Genomic DNA, 17,968 nt, shown 5'->3' with positions numbered 1-17,968 from the left:
GGTACAACATTCCTGCCCATTCTTTAGAGTGCACTCTAAACCAGTGTAGTACTATTGTAATTTATACTGCATTTAAAGTTTATTTACATTGTTTATTGCTGAATTCCTAAACCATTTGTTGATTCTAGTTAGTGGTATATAAGCTGATGATTTTTTTTTCTCTTGGACATAGTTATTACTCTGTCTAGTAGTTTGTGTCCTAATTTACTTGCTAGGTGTTTATACATGTTCAAAATGCAGTTTATTCTCATCCATATCAATAGATTAAGTGTGTTTACCACTAAACAGGTGTATGTTTATTTACTGGTAATAACCCCCAGCCAGGAAAAAGGTATTTTACACTTGTGTCTTTACTTGTGCCTGCAGTGATTTTTTCAAGGCGCAGAACAGAGAACCCAAAATTAACAAGCGACTCTTTAAGGGGTAGTGCTACATTTGCTCTGTTTGAGGTAGTTTCTACGAATTACTGGACTTTGGATTTTAGCAAATAATAGATAGCATTACAGGATTATCGGTGATCTGAGTGCAACCTAAAACAAAGACGCAGCCCGCAGTATATGTATTTAAAGAGGAGACAGAAGACACATGTTGCTCACTTGCTCATTCTGAGTTTAATGTGTCAAACAGAAATGGATCACATTATACAGATAATTACTTTCTTTATAATGGCAGCACATGCCACATGGAAAAGCGCATCAATTTGTGTTAGAGAATTACCATTACTAACATATAAGATACTAAACAGAGAAAGTGAATGTCAGAACAAAAACAAAACTGGACAAAGATAGCATACACAAAGTGTGACTAACCTGTGTTTAAAAAAAAGTATGTTTTTGTTTTTTTTTTTAACTCATACTTACCTAGGTGGATGCAGCAATGTTCCAATGGTGCTTCTGTCCCCCGACAGCTCTAAGGGTGAGAACAGAGTAATCACTCAGTTCTCCCTGCCACTCTGAGCAGAGAAATGGTGACTGTTAGTCACCGCTGTCTGCACTGCCCCTCCCCCCAGTGCTCACTGGATGACGCGGGAGGGCTGACTCATGCTCTAGGCGGCTCGGCAGAGTCAGTTGCCAGTCCAGGCTTCTGGTTGGCTCCCGACAATATGGTCGAGATCCTTCCCCAGCCTGGACTGGGTCTGTGACGACAGTGGGCTTTAGCCCACTCTCAGCTGAAAATGGGTCACAGGAATGAAGAACGAACTGCACCCCTGAGATCTACAGGAGAAGTACAACCAAACGATCTTTGGCTGTACTTCTCCTTTAAAGAAGAGACAGAAAACACATGTTGCTCACTCACTTGGAGGTTTATTCATTTACTTCCAACATTAGTTCTAAGTATCTGGACTTGTTCTGTACTGTTGAATGTGACTACTACTACCTGTACCAAGGTCGCTTATAAATGATATGCTTTACAGACATATCGGCTTTTTGCTATCTTTTTACATAAGTCTATTCATCAATGGTTAAAATAAATACTAAAGATTCACCTCTAGGATGAGTGGTGTACTAAATGTTCCCTCTCTACTAATATATCATGAGTAACCTTAGATGTCTTTTTTTCTATAACTAAGCTTTGCTTGAACCGTCGGTGAGTGTGGGAGCAAAGGAGGGGAGCACCGTGCAGTAATTTTGGAGGAAGAAAGCACGATGGCACTATAGACTGCACAATCACATGACTTTAATTTGATCGATGTTTGCACTGGCATTGGTTCATTATCACTGTATAAGGCAGCAGGAGATTTACCCTAACTTAACAGCAGCCTTACATATTTATAGTTTGGATACGTGACTTTACGTATCATTGCTTTGCACCTTATATATTTATTATTTTGCTAGTAACATGGTTGGTGATATACTATAGTCCTAACGTGTGTAGTTGTGGTATTTATGTATCAAACATACATGTGTTGTGGCCTCTGCATGATTTGAACTTTTGACAGTGTTGCTGAGCCATTAGATTGCTCAAATTTAGCTATAAATGTGTATAACCAAATATTAAATATTTTAGTAAACCTATGAATACCCTGATCACAATGCAATACTATCAGATACATTTAAAAAGTAGACAACAGATGTATATTCATACAGGTCATACAATATTCAGTGTGTTCAATTAATCTGTTCTTTTCAACAGAGATTACAAAGTTTATATGAATGAATACCTGATGACTTGGGTAGATAATAATCATAGGCATTATTACCTGTTATCATGAATAATTTATGCCATATTTTCTGTAAATTCAATGATGTTAATAAAGACATAGGATGTATAAATATAATGTATATGATCCTCAATCGTGTATGTTGGCTTATCAAATTTAGTAAATTGATGTTAGCAGAGTGGTCCAAAGTGGATAGTTGTTACACAAAAGCTCTTACACGTTACAATCTGACAATATGTGTGCAATTTTAAGATTTACCAAAACTGTGCAATGCAAGGGCTTGCCTAAACAATCCTGATAGTTCAGTGGGTTCAGTTACTCAGATTGTAATGTATAAGAGCAGCTTGAAATTCGTTTTGGCTTTGCAAAGGGTAAGGTAATCTTTTTTGCCTGTGAGAACATATTTAGTATGTTGCCATCCTGTTTCCTTATCAAAAATCCAAAACAAATTTCAAATGTCCAGACTCTAGGAAAGGGCTTAAATTGGATTAGAAGGCAACATTTTTATTCAAAGTTCTAAGATATGGCCATGTCACATACCAAACATCAATAGTGTAAGATAAATTACTCATCTCATCAGACTGGAAATAGATACATTTAGTTGGTGCATTATAGATTGCTTAGACATTTTAGATTCTATTGAGGGAAAAGGGGCAGCTTTTATGAGTTCATCAGTTTTTAATAGTCCACTGTTGTCACCATCAGGGAAACCTGCACTGAGAAATACCTTGCTGCCATCACTGGAGAGCATAAAGACAGGTTCAGGAGATCAGCAATACAGAAATGCAACAAAGGATGATAAACTGTGGAAAACATTATTTTCTAAATAAAAAGCCAGTTTATGATAACAGTAATTTATCAATCTGAATATAACTTAACATCTACTTTAGGCATTGCCATTGATACACTATTTTACTATTTTAGCTTGTACAGTTCATCTTTTGGAAATTAATTCTTGTAGCCCCCTAAAATATGATGATGTCATGTGAAATTGGGACAGTAAAGTTTGAAAACTGTGAGATGAGGGGATGGAGTACATGTAAACAATGGTAAAACAATCTGGGTGATAAGTGTTCAGGAGCTGGGTAAAATAACTGAATTGCAGTTGACCAACTGACCTTCAGGTATATGGCCAGCTTTCTTTGCTGGTGATAAACACACAAAACATTTAAAAAATGTAAATATCTAGCACATCCACAAAGCAAATCCATTGTAATGTGAGATGGGGAAACAGCTCTCATTGTTTGAACACTGTTTGTGTGCAGTAAATAATTGTGTGGAGTAAGTTAAATGTTCTGGAGTGACATTCTGCGGTTTAGACACAAGATGCCACTGTTTTCCGAACACAGCCTCAGACTGCATAGCTATTTCTATATTCATGAAGATCCTGATCCTGTTCAGAGAAAGGAAGATTGCTGCCAGGAATGCTGATGATAGCAGAGGAACAAAGCAACATACACTGTGATACTGCATGCTTGTTGGAGAGACATTTGTTCTGTTCAGAGTCACAAGCGGATGCAAAGCAGACCCGGGTCGGTAAGATCGTGCACGCACCTCACTTCAGTGTTGGCTCCTAGAGTCCAGGCCTATAGTTAGTTAGGGTCTCTGTTTGTGTCAGGCCACAAGTGTTATTACTGATCATTGGAAGGACTCCATAACTTAAAGTGACATTTCACATTGGAGAGCTTATAACATCCCACAAACTCAAGCCAGACTGGCGTTTTGCTCAGAAGGAATACTCAGGCACGTGCTACAGGGCCAGTTATGGGAGGGGGAATACTGTAGATTTGTGTAAGATTGTAAGCTGTTGTGCTGCAGCACAGGCTAGCCCATACCATACACCCATACACTGATTCCTGCTCTTTTAGGGTAATAACGGGTAAGGTGTGGCAGCTTAGTTGTGCCCGCCAGTAGGTAAATTACTACACCTTCTACCATCATCCATCAGGTAGCGCCGTGCTGTGCAGCACAAGGGTCTCAGCCTTTGGGCTGGGTGTATGTAAATTTATTGTATGTTCTCAGCATTTGTGGTTGTGTTTATTTGCCACATCTAAGTAAAATTCTGTTGTGGCAAAAGCTGGTGTTGGGGTTGCTTTCCTTGTTCGTGACTTCACTGTATCCTGGGGAGCCCACCCCGGTACACGGCTTACAGTAACTTCTTATCTTGCCAATTCTTATCATTAACATGTCTGTTACATTTTTGACATCACAATACCATGAAGAACTGACATGCAATTCTTCTAAAAGACTAGCAGATGACTAATACTGCATTTTAATATCACCAGGTTACATGCACAGAAAGCCCCATAGCTATGGAATACACAAACAATAAATCGACTTTGAGGAAATCAATTGTAGTAATCTACACCATCAATATTACATCCTAAAATGATTGTCTGCTTCAGGTGAGAGCAGATAATAAAAGAAATTGACAGACCCTGAGGAATGCAAACTATGTTATCTAGATACAAATGCATCTGTTTTTAAAATGTCTCAATCAGTGAAATTCCAATGAGCACAACCAGGGCTTCTCTAAGATATATGAGTAGATAGCTTACATTAAATAAAATGTATTGAGTATTAATGCTAAGAATAGTGGTGAAAGTAATAGAGGGTATATGTACAAGCACACAAAGTCGAATTAAAGAAAATAAATGTAAGACATAAAAAAATTGTTTTTGTTGGAATTCAGTATATATATATATAGGAAAACAGTACAATTGTATATTTTCTTATTTAAAATACACATTTTTTTTCACTCTAGATTAGTGGGAACCAACTTTCTTGAGAAAGGGGGCATAAAAGCAAAGCTTTTTTGGCCTTCTTTGCTTGTGGGTCACAGGAGTTAACTTACTTTTGCCTGCTTTCAGCTGGTGTTGCAGAGCTGCTCCAGGCTTTCGAAGGATCCCAAAGATATTGCAGGGATCCACCCAGCTGCTTGATTGATATCTGGCTCCCGCTCGCAGCACGCAGCTGAGAGATGGAACCAGCTGTGCCCACCCCCTCTCTAGCTCGGCACTGCAGTGAATGCTGGAGGAACAGAGTGGAAAGTGGTAACTAACAGTCACTGCTCTCTGCTCTGAGCAGACCGAGAACTGTGTGATCACGTGATCACTCAGTTCTCTGGATTAGAGCCAATGTGCGACAGCTGCAGTATCACATCAATGATGCACCATAGAGGTGAGCATGTAGGTTTTTTTTTTTTTTTTTATTAACCTCACACTTCTCCTTTAAGGAGACAGTCATAAAATAGAGACACATTAGATGAGACTGCCAGAGATCACTGCCATGACAGTTCCTTAATAAATCAAAGACTACATATTTGTGCTCTATACAGTCCCCTTAAAAATGATTTGTGCCACAGCAAGATCTGTTATAGAAGATCAAAGGAAAAAAACACAACAAGACAGACAACACAACAAGTGTGAAAGAAATAAACCAAGCCATTTAAAGAATAAGTTCACCTTTTAACAAAAAATAATAAATGCACATTGTAGGTAAAAAATGTGCATTTACTATTTTTTGTTTTGGGAGCCTGGAAAGCATTGCATCATCAATCAGCAGATCGCTGGTGCCATGTAGGACTCCTGCACACCTGCCAGTGTATCTATGTGCTCACACCTCACAAGCAGATACACACTGACAGGAAGAATAAATGCACTACCACAGCGCTCAACAGTGGTTGTTCATTGAGAACTACAAGCTGACAGCCACAAAGGCTGTTGTAGCTTGTAGTTTTCCCATGAACAGAATACTGTGAATGAATGCGGAGGCTGGGCGGGCGGAGCCCCGCATGGCCACATTTTTTTAAAAATAGTGGGGAGAGAAGATCCCAGCTAGCTGTCAAAATGGGGGATCGGGGGGGCTGTCCTTTCATAACATGTTACATCCTGAATATGGGTGTAACCCGTTGCAAAAAGTTAAGTTATCCTTGAAGTACAAAAATCCAGTCTGAAGAATATTTTTCCTTCAATGGTCTGAGTAAGTGCCGAGACTGCTGTCTGCAGGTTCTCTGAAGGCTGCAAATCCCTCTGTCCCTTGTGCTGCCTCAGTTGTGCCTCTTTTTGGTCTGATGTGTACATCTCTATACAAAATGTACTATTTTATGCCAAATAGGTTGTGCTGCTCTAAATTTTTTATCTAACTATATTACTGCAATTGTTATTTGTAAAAGCAATATAAAAGAAAAATATATTTAAAAAAGCATTTTTATGGTTTACACAATCATTTCATGGTATGCAATAAATGCCAAAGGCAGGGCTGCGGTTAGAAACCACGGGCCCCAAACAGCCAATCTGACAGGTCACCCCCCCCCCCCCAAAATAAGTTTGCTATGCTTCAGGTATGAATGAACACAATGAGTGATCAGTACTGATCAGTCATAGTGTTCATTCAGGAAAGGAAGGGCCTGGTAAATGTGACATGTTTACCAGACCCATCCCCCACTCATATCCTGAAGGATCCTACCGTGTGCTTGCAGCTGCTGGTGGGAAGGAGAGGAGGGAAGCCGACAGCTCTGCAGGGGTGGTGGCACACAGGGGGACCTGGGCAGCTGGGGGAAACATAAGGTGCACAGGGAGGTGATGGGTGCATGGGAGGGACAATTGCTGGAACTTATCCCCTTTATGGCTCTTTCTGCAGTAGCTGAAAGCCAGCAGGAGGAAGAGAAGAAGCCAGCTTTTAGCTGCTGCATAGAGAGCCATAAAGGGGGTCAGTTCCAGTAACTGCCTCCCCCCCGCATGCCATGCCGAACACCCTCCCTGCCCACTTCTGATTCATCCAGCTGCCTGGGCCCCCCTGCTGGTCTGGGCCCCGTACAAGAGGTCTGGTTGTACCCCCTTATCCATGGCCCTGGCCAAAGGTCTACATGTAGTCCCTGAGCCACAGGTTGGGCAACAGGGCTCTAAGCTATAGCTTTCATGCTTACATGACTATTAAATGTACCAGTATAATAAGCTGTAGCAGTAAGACCTAATTTCCTGCATTTATTGTTATGTACAGCATATTGAAACTATAGGAGTATTCATACATTTTTGGACCTCAAACATACATCTATCTGTAGAATCTTCGAAAGTTTATTTCTCACCTCCAGTGCAGATTTTTCCATTTGCAAACCAGCAGTATGAGTCTGATTTTGGGGAGACACCATTTGGAAAGTGAATGGCTCTTCCTGTGAATCTGACCATATTCGTCTCCATATCCACAACATAGGTTCGGTAAAGCTCGCAAGTCTTTACGTCTGTGTCCAGAATTACATAGTCTGTGAATCCATTGCCACTCATGTCTGTCCTAATCCACTGGTTAAAGCCATAAAACTGCATGTTTTTTGAATGCTTGACTAAGCTGGACCCAGAAACCCAGCTGTGGTGCCTCTTGCTGCTGTTCATGGCATGCGCAGTGAAATAAATTGCATTATATATGGTTCCAAATAAAGGAGACACCTGTAAAAGCAGAAATCAAAAATAATTAATCATGTCATTGGTTCTAATGGATATTTTATGCTCCTGTTTCTTTATGAAAGATCTGATTATTTTACAGGAAGCAAATGCAAGCATCTGTCTATAAGTCAGCTACAAGCAAAACATCTTCAATCGGTATAAAAACACAAACCAAAAATGTAATATATTGCAGCTTACCAATCATTGGATGTGGTGGCTGTGTTCATTTTATTTTTTTTACTTTATCTCTCTCTGTTTTCACCTGGCATCTGGCCAGTAACACACCTTCTGTTTTAGAGTGCCTCCTCTGTGGATGAAGGAGCATAGGGGCACCTTTGGACAGCAGCATTGCCAGTCTTAGATGTACTAGCAGATTTAGATACACTAAAAACAAAGCTAAACTCCCACTAACACTTTTTCAGCAATTACAGCAAACATTTTTTTTCTTTTGGGATAAAGGTTATACATAAATAAATAACAGCTGACCATTGTAAGCACCTCTGCCAGCGTTAAATGGTTTGTCTCAACCCTCTGACTTCTACATCTGCAGGACAGCTTGTTCTGTTGAAAAACAACAGACTAATTGACCAGATCACCAGGTGAAAATAGAAGAAAGACTAACAGAGAAACATTTTGCAGCCATCATTTCTAAGAATTGGTAAGCTGCAATATAATAATGTTTGATTTTGGGTTTAACACCACTTTCAGTCAGTTTCCTGTGGTGCACATGTGTATCTTAGATTCAATTGATATGCTTCAATACAGCTTCTCAGAAGATGCTCTGAACCTGTCTAATGGTTGCTGCAGTACGTACTTCCTGTAAGTATGCAAAGATTGCCTAGATTACATAATTATTTAAAAATATTTTTTATGACACACATTGGTTCTCATACTATCTTGCAGCTTGCAGTAAACGGAACTTGTATTAGAGTCCAAACCAGGGGCGGACTGACCATTTGCAAACTCGGACACTGCCCGAGGGCCCTGGGTCAGTAGGGGGCCCCATGAGATGCCCCTGGTACCTTTTTCATAGGCTTTTTGAGTTTGGGCAAGGACACAGGGGCCCCATGATCCCCTATTGCCCGGGGGCCCCATGAGTTGTCAGTCTGCCCCTGGTCCAAACTTCACAAGCAACTCGGCAGGAAGGCACCTGACCAAGAAACTCACAGATGTAAGCTCAATGCAGCTTGAAGCAGGTCTCAGATGTGCCGACAGCGTCGTTCTTGGAGGGAGGAATGTGGCCTGCCCTGTCTTTGCCCAAATGGGAAGATTCTAGTAGAGATGGCGCGTCTCTAGCCTCTACCTATTCATCTGGAACCTTTCCCTACCGCTATCCACTGTCCCTATCAGATGAGCGACCTGTTACTGCTCTACCCACTTGCAGAAATGCACGCCAATCCCAGGAGCCAAATAGACTCTGCCTGACCAAAGATGGCCACTAGAGTCACTAGGGGTGACAACATCTAACCAGATAGCTTCCCCAGTGACCCAGGAAACCATAGAGGAGAATGTTCCTCCTGACTTCCTCTATCTCTGCAATGCTTCTGCAGTTGAGCGTCACATGCAGTGAAGATTTTAGACTGCAACTGCCTACAAGCTGTCCATCCTGACCTGATATTTGCACAGGCCCTGTCTGGCTAGAGGGGTAGATTGTTTATTTTTTTGGCTGCAGTCAAGTTACAGGTCTGTAAATGGGCAGAAAAAAAGTAAGCAGACTGATAAATTCATCTTTCTTTTACTGTTCTGCCATGTTCTTCTTCTTTTTCTCCCTGTCTGAGCTCTGCTGTACAGGGGAATCCAAGAGGCTGGTGCCAGGTCAAATTCAGACACTAATGCTGTTTGAATTTAAAAAAATGCATTTAATGATATATTTGAAAAAAAAAACAGCTCTATGTATTTGTGTCTTTCGTATCTGCCTGGAATTCAGCTTTAAAGTAAGAGAGTGCAAAGGGCAATTATGATGTGCGGCATGCTCTAATAAACAGTAATCAGGTATCAGCTCCCATCTGAGCTAACTACAATAAATTGAAATATGACCAACTGCTCTGGGTTAGTGAGCCCTTTATATCCCTAGCTCCGTGGTGCTGTCATGGATAAATCCATTAGCTGGACTTAAGGCCCAATTATACTACTGTGTTTCCTTAATGCACACGCATTAGCACACTTTTTTTTAAATCTGTTGACAGGTGTTGATAAGGGCAGCCCATTCGATTTGAATGTGCAGGCAAAACATGTCAGCACACAAAAAACATGCACCTGTACAATTTTTGGCAGCACATGGCACCGCAGCACACAACATGTATTAACATGTGCACTGTGGTGCGCTAAAAGAGAAGTCCCCCCCCCCCCCAAAAAAAAAAGAAGAAATATCTGCAGCTATAAATACTGTAGCTGCTGACTTTTAATATTAGGGCACTTACCTGTCCAGGGATCCAGCGGTGTCCTCACCTGAGCCAATTCTTCAATCAGATATCAGGTGTTGGCGTCGCCATCTTGACTAAGGGGAAACCGGAAGTGAAGCCTTGCAGCTTCACAGATGGTTTCCTACTGCGCATGCCCAATGCACACTTCACTTTGTGAATGGGCCACAGTCCTCTGGGACCTGTGAAGAGTCTCAGAAGGCTGCAGGGGAAAGAGGGGGGCCCAAACGTTCGGGTCAGTTTGCCACGGTGAACTGAGCCAGAAGTGGAAGGAGGTACCTGTCAAAACCAGGTACCTGCACCCCCCTCCTCCCAAAAAGGTGCCAAATGTGACAGCAGAGAGGAGGAGACAAGCGGAGCTTCTCCTTTGGGTGCAATTCTACTTTTAACATAGGTACAATGTTAATTATTGTATAAGTGCATTGGGTTCCCATTCATAATGGGTGGTTTTGTGCCACAAAACACATTTAAATATGCATTAACCTGGATTGCAGTAATACTATATAAAACATGCTTTACCATGCATTGCTGCAACACAACAGTGTGAATCCAGCCTAAAACCATTGCTAATGTAACCAATGATAAGTTATGAATTCCATTTGTCATTTAGTTGCATTTCATCTTTTCAGGTCATTTGTTGAAAATACAGTGAATAGCTGCAATACTGGAAATATTTTACTGCAATGGGAAGAAATGACATACCTGTGTGGGAATCTCTTTGGTGACAACCTCACCGCTGTCTTTTGCTTCCTGGAAGGCTTGGAAGAAGTTTTTTTGTTCGGATTCCACAGTTATAGTGAGTACAGCATCATAGGCGGCTCTGAGCTTGGAGCTGAGTCTCAGTGTCTCATATGGTGTTTTGTTATAGGGCAAGCTATAGTAGAGGGTATCATATGGGATGAACACATAGGTACCATCTGTCATTTTCATGTCATGGGCAATTTCCAGAAGTTTCCGTTGCCGTTGGCCTCCAATAAGCACAGAATGCATGCACATTATTATCACTAAAACAGAGGGCAAAAAAGCATTTAAAAATTTTGTCAACCCTAAAATAGGATCAGTACATATTAAAACAAAAGCATGTAAAAGGTAACTAATTTTGCTGAGCTGACATTATTTCAGCTATAGAAAGTATTTAGTCCCAGACCATCTACACAGCTAGCTTCACTGTCAGGGGTTAAAATTTCGAGTCCAGACCTACTAGCGGGTCACAAAACTTACTCTCCACCAGTTGCCCCACCCAACCTTGCCCAGGTCCACCCACAACCCCATCCCGCCCAACCATGCCCCCTTAAAGCTTACGAAATTACATTTTTCTTTAGAATAAGCCCAAAATATAAAACTGTACACAGTAATGTATATCCCAGCTCCCCTGTACTCCATTATAGTGATATGACACGTATACAGTAATGTATATCCCAGCTCCCCTGTACTCCATTATAGTGATATGACATGTATACAGTATGTATATCCCAGCTCCCCTGTACTCCATTATAGTGATATGACATGTATACAGTAATGTATATCCCAGCTCCCCTGTACTCCATTATAGTGATATGACATGTATACAGTATGTATATCCCAGCTCCCCTGTACTCCATTATAGTGATGACATGTATACAGTAATGTATATTCCAGCTCCCCTGTACTCCATTATAGTGATATGACATGTATACAGTAATGTATATCCCAGCTCCCCTGTACTCCATTATAGTGATATGACATGTATACAGTATGTATATCCCAGCTCCCCTGTACTCCATTATAGTGATATGACATGTATACAGTAATGTATATCCCCCTCCCCTCTGTACTCCATTATAGTGATATGACATGTACACAGTAATGTATATCCCGGCTCCCCTGTACTCCATTATAGTGATATGACATGTATACAGTAATGTATATCCCAGCTCCCCTGTACTCCATTATAGTGATATGACATGTATACAGTAATGTATATCCCAGCTCCCCTGTACTCCATTATAGTGATATGACATGTATACAGTATGTATATCCCAGCTCCCCTGTACTCCATTATAGTGATATGACATGTATACAGTATGTATATCCCAGCTCCCCTGTACTCCATTATAGTGATATGACATGTATACATTAACGTATATCCCAGCTCCCCTGTACTCCATTATAGCGATATGACATGTATACAGTAATGTATATCTCAGCTCCCCTGTACTCCATTATAGCGATATGACATGTATACAGTAATGTATATCCCAGCTCCCCTGTACTCCATTATAGCGATATGACATGTATACAGTAATGTATATCCCAGCTCCCCTGTACTCCATTATAGTGATATGACATGTATACAGTAATCATTACTGTATACATTAGAATTGCATTAGTATAGTGGGGAGTGATATGGGGAAACACAATGCAAACGCATCAAAAAAGCATAATGCATCGCATTAAATTTAACGCAATGCGAGAAAAACACGGCATATGCATTTTTCATACAGAGCAGTGTGAAAGTAGCCTACGGCCTTATGGGATGCTAAAAAATAATCTGTGATGATAAAATGTACAATAAAGGCTTGTTCACACCATAAATGCATGAAAAATGAAGGAAACTGACGTACAGATTTCACTTACAGAGGCATCAGTTTACATCAGTTTTCATGCACGCTCCAATTAGTTTTTTACACAGAGCAAATTCAGGTGCAGAAAAAATCTGAATGTGATACCAGTGTTGTGGTGTGAATAGAGAACCATTGATTTTGTTGTGCCCTTGCAGAACGTGTGCAGAGAAACTGATGTCTCTGCACCATGGTGTGAACAAGGCCTAAATCACATTTCTACTGAAAGATTTAACAACTCCTTGACAATTACTTCATTTTCAGCAAACTGAAGTCAATGAAATGATTATCTGCAAAAGCCATTTAATTTCACTATTGTTTTCCTCCTAATAGGCCATTCACATGATCCAACTGTTTGGGACCCAGAGACTAGCATGGATGCATAAAGGCAGTCATGCCTGCACATCTGTCCACTAGACAAGAACACATTCTGGTTAGTTAGAAACTTAGTGATATACTTAAAGTGGAACTTTAGTCAGAAAACTAGGTCCTGCTAGATCACTTCCCTGCTGGCCCCTTTTAAAGGTATAGCTATGTAAAACATTATTAATAAGTAATATTAAAAAATGCAATACCCACACTCCACTCTTAGCTCCTCTTGCCGTATTTATTAGTTATAACCAAAATGGCTGCATACAGCAATGTCTCCTAAGGAAAGTCCCTGTGAGCAATCCGGGAGTGAGAAAACGTGTCAAGGAAGGCTGGTTCCCAGGTTGATACTTTGCTATATGCAAGCATTGTTGAAATTCTTGTAAAATCGTATAATCTAATCTATATTCTTGTTTGCATTAGTTAGTTTAGTTAAACCATCCTTCTTCTTCATGTTCTTCAATTATTATCCAGCCTTCATAGTAGACAGAACATATATCACGGACTGAACGCTCACCCACAGCGACTAACTAACCAAGGTGTGGTCCGTGACTGGGGTAAAGAGGGAATGAGGGGGACTTACTTCGAGCATATAAGACTGGCTGTGATACACTTTCACAACCCGCACTACCTCTGCCCACCACTAGAGGGAGACTCCACTCCAATCTAGCTGGCTGACCACACACAGGCAGATACAAATCTTATATACAATCTGGTGAACTCTTAAGTGCTGGGGAGCGGTCTAGCAATTGGCACACCCTTCTAGGATTCCTCCAGCTATCCTAAAAGCTAAAACCACGGTGTTAATCACTCTTCCACTGTCCACACATCTCCACAGCAGACACACAACAAATGGTAGCTTGCCACCACCCAACAGTTTGTCTGCAGACTGGTCTGCTGGGCCACCACACACAAACACAGATCTCCGTCTGGCAGATCTGCTACTTTACAATCTGCATGGAATCTGCCAACACACAGTACGATTGCATACAGATTGGCAATTAACTTAGACCAAGCACATAGACACTATGATACAACAATCTGAGCCCGAGCTTAAGTACAAAGAAGTCACTTATTAATTTTATGATTTAATATCCCGAAAGTGGGCAGTGCATAAAATATGTACAAAGAAAAAACAGTTGCAGAAAATACAAAAAGACACACAATTGGCTATTCACTATGAAATAAAAAGGGAATAAAAACAGAAATAAAACTTTTACCAAGATTTATCCTGCGACTGGAGCAAGTCAAAGAAAGTCTGCGATTCGCCAGTCATATGGAACCGGCTCCATACTAATCACACCATCCATATCTCAAGGTCCTCAATTTATTGAAATATGGATGTGGGCTGGACGTTAGACCTTGGCAATCAACCCTGGGGAATGTTCCTGTACCAGCCTACAGGACATTCTGTGTTCTGAAGTGCCCAATCTCGAATGCGCAAGAAACGGTTTGGATCACTGGGTCAGGGATAGGATTTCTGAGACCAGTGCATCATTCTGATTGCGACAGTACCAATGATTGTTCAGCTGTCGCAATCAGGCGCCATATAACCATTTAGTGTGTTTCTCCAGGATTCTACAGAGGCTACAGATAAACTTTTACATGTAGATGTAGCCTAAAATGTGTCCATTCAGAAGGAAGTATTTTTATATCTCACTGCAACTAATATTTTAGGTTTTATGAGAGATGAAACAGATTCCTCTGATCTACTGGTATAATTCAAAGCTGGCAGTCTCCTGCTGACTTTTGTTGCTGAAATGACTAGGATTTTTCTTTTTAGGTTCAAGAAGGTGGCAAACTCTAGCTACATAGGTGAGAACGTTTTAACGTTTTATTGGCATCTAGGTGACAACGCTAACCTAGAAGCTTGCTCTGTCCTTTAAAATGCTAATTAAAAACATATGTCTATGAAGGAATACTGTATCTCTAATAACACAGGATTAAACTATGTCTACAATTATATACTTCTACAGATCACATCTCAACTACCCTACTTTTAAATTTACGGTACAATATAGAAGATTATTGTCCATTTACAGTTTCATTTGGTTAACATCCATGTACTGCATTTTCACAAGTAGAACTACATTGGATTAAACTGCCATGTCTTATTTGGAGAGTTAGGCTGTCTGTGGAGAAGTGATGATTCAACAGGTGAGCATGCTGACTGCAGGCCCCAAGGTCTATTGGAGTCAGTGTATAAGGCAGTACTTGAAATAGAACAGGCACCCATCAGAATACACTGATCCAATAATCTATGGAAATTGTTCAAGCATGTCCCTTCAACAGAAGTCAATTAAACAATCAACTTCTGTCAAGCAAGGGGGCCCACATACTGATTGAATTTCATCTGGTCCCTGTTGGATCACACATACCAGGAGCAGGATTAAGGGGTAACAAAGCACAGCCCAACAATGGTGCCCCCATCCCCTTCATTGCCTAGCTTACACGATATTAGGACTCAATAAGTACTGAAAGTGAGAAAGTTTCTTCCAGGGCAGCCCCCATTTTATTTTTTTACCATAACAGACATGGATAAAAAAAAGTTAAGCAACAGACTGAGGCCTTTCATTTAGACATGATAAGGGAAATAATTTCCATGATAAATGATAATTAAAAACAATTCTTTTTACTACATAATAGTTAACAATTCTCAGTTTGGTATTTACAAATTCATACATTGTTGTTAACAAAAAGGAAACATTAACGTCTGCACCAGGAGACTAAGGTTGTTGAGCCCCACAGGAAGCTATGGGGCTGTATTGCATCTGCACAGCCAGGAGAAAGATGTAAATAAACAATGGACACCAAAGTTGGATCTCAAAAAGTATACATGTGAGTGTGTGTGTGTGTGTGGGGGGGGGGGGGATTAGTTAGCTCAGGGTTAGCTCAGAAAAGGATAAGTGCACTTCATTTTAAAGTGCAATTATCCACATTCCTTTGGTGGCCTAATCAGGTGCTTTAATCCAGCTCTGCACATAACTATGTCTATGTGTATACTTACTCTAAGGATACCCATAGACACAATAGTCACAAAATACAGTTGGCAACATGTGGATTAGGAAATATATTCAGGGGAATTCAATAAAATAATGACATCACTTTTCTGGTAGTATGGCCCCTATAATATGGCCTGCAACTAATTAATGAAAGCATTGTACCAGTTTTGGTACAAGTACTGACATGTGTGCCAGATTCAGGTAGTTCTTAGTCACTGTGGTTGCAACTGATTCTAAAAGAATTACTACCAGTTCACAGACTAGTAAATTCAAGGTGCTGTGCCCTGCTGAAATTCTAAAGGGTGTCTCTGACACCCTTTATGAATTCCCCAGTATATGTCTGTGAATACACTGACTTTAACAGACTCACCCTAGCCAACCAATGTGTGGGAATTATCTGATTGTTAGAAATGGATTTTGCTGGATAGATGCCATTATCTCAAAACTAAAACCAGTATCAGGGGTATCTGCACATGTAGACTTTCAACATGTTCATGAAAACCTTTATGAAAAGGAATCTTTTGCAAAATCTCCTGACTGCCAGCTTCTGTTGCTAACCTAGTCTGCTCATCTGGTTAAATACAACCTCTCAAATAAATGAAGTGACAAAAAATACATTGGTACTATTTAAAGCAAATATTCAGTGGTAAAAAAATGTATTTAGGCATAATATGTATAGATATCAAGTGTTCTATAATGACATTTTCCAAGCACTGAATACTGATAACCGCAATGGAAAAGCTCCTTTATGGTTATGTTAAAGAAGCTCTTTTTTTACAGTGTGCTATTTTGGGTAGTAATTTCTCCCATCTTTTTATGTGCTGTGGAAGGCTAGCTTTGTGGTTGGATAGGAATCCCCCTCCCCCACACCCATCCAACAATGCAGCTAGCAAGGAGACAGCTGCTTGGATAGCCTGCATTTCTCTCTGGTTCCAAGCACTTTCCTGAGAAAAAAAGTAATACAGAGAAATGGGAGGCTAACACACCTGACCTCCCTCTGCTTTCCTCTTGCCAGCATGTAGCATGTAAATCCTTGGAGCCAGAGATAAGCATCAGCTATCAATCCAGCCTTCTCATTGACAACTGTTTTGTTGGGCAACCATGGAGGGGAAGGAAGGCATCCTGGTTGACTACTTAGTTAGCCCTCCACAGCATGACAGAAGACGTATGCCAGAATACTGACATAAAAAAGACACTTTTTCTTTAGACAAATATGGTTATGGATAAGATGACTCTTGTTTGATGTAGCCATATTGAGCAGTGATCATTTTATCTATGGTGTCCCACAATTGATGGAATCATTCTATGAATTATACTGAGACCCCTCCAAGGTTGTGTTTTACCAGCATTAGAATAGCTTAAATATATGTAAGTCAAACAAATTACCTTTAAGTGGTTTAGACTTTAGCTCCAGGAAGATATAAAAAGGAAGTTCTCTATTTTTGTTTTTATTAAAAACTCATGAAATGTATAGTGGGGCAAAAAAGTATTTAGTCAGCCACCAATTGTGCAAGTTCTCCCACTTAAAAAGATGAGAGAGGCCTGTAATTGGCATCATATGTAGACTTCAACTTTGAGAGACAAAATGAGAAAACAAATCCAGACAATCACATTGGCTGATTTGGAAAGAATTTATTTGCAAATTATGGTGGAAAATAAGTATTTGGTCACCTACAAACAAGCAAGATTGCTGGCTCTCACAGACCTGTACCTTCTTCTTTAAGAGGCTCCTCTGTCCTGCACTCATTACCTGTATCAATGGCACCTGTTTGAACTTGTTATCAGTATAAAAGACACCTGTCCACAACCTCAAACAGTCACACTCCAAACTCCACAATGGTGAAGACCAAAGAGCTGTCAAAGGACACCAGAAACAAAATTGTACACCTGCACCAGGCTGGGAAGACTGAATCTACAATAGGCAAGCAGCTTGGTATGAACAAATCAACTGTGGGAGCAATAATTAGAAAATGGAAGA

General features: G+C 40.4%; 1 protein-coding gene across 1 annotated transcript in view; it reads right to left on the bottom strand.

Annotated features, from left to right (window-relative positions):
- GUCY2F (guanylate cyclase 2F, retinal) overlaps positions 1-17,968 on the bottom strand; it is a 68,235-nt gene that overhangs the window by 41,319 nt on the left and 8,948 nt on the right. Inside the window, exons 2-3 of the mRNA XM_089678279.1 lie at positions 10,722-11,023; positions 7,248-7,602 (exon numbers count right to left, since the gene is read on the bottom strand). Coding sequence (XP_089534405.1) covers positions 7,248-7,602; positions 10,722-11,023 — 657 coding nt within the window. The remainder of the gene's footprint in view (positions 1-7,247; positions 7,603-10,721; positions 11,024-17,968) is intronic.

Source organism: Staurois parvus, unplaced genomic scaffold (assembly GCF_062004578.1).
Source record: "Staurois parvus isolate SC_StPar_1 unplaced genomic scaffold, SC_StPar_1.0 ptg000202l, whole genome shotgun sequence".
NCBI lineage: Eukaryota > Metazoa > Chordata > Amphibia > Anura > Ranidae > Staurois > Staurois parvus.
The sequence above is the reverse complement of the archived record's forward strand: the minus strand, read 5'-3'. Positions and strand labels throughout refer to the sequence as shown.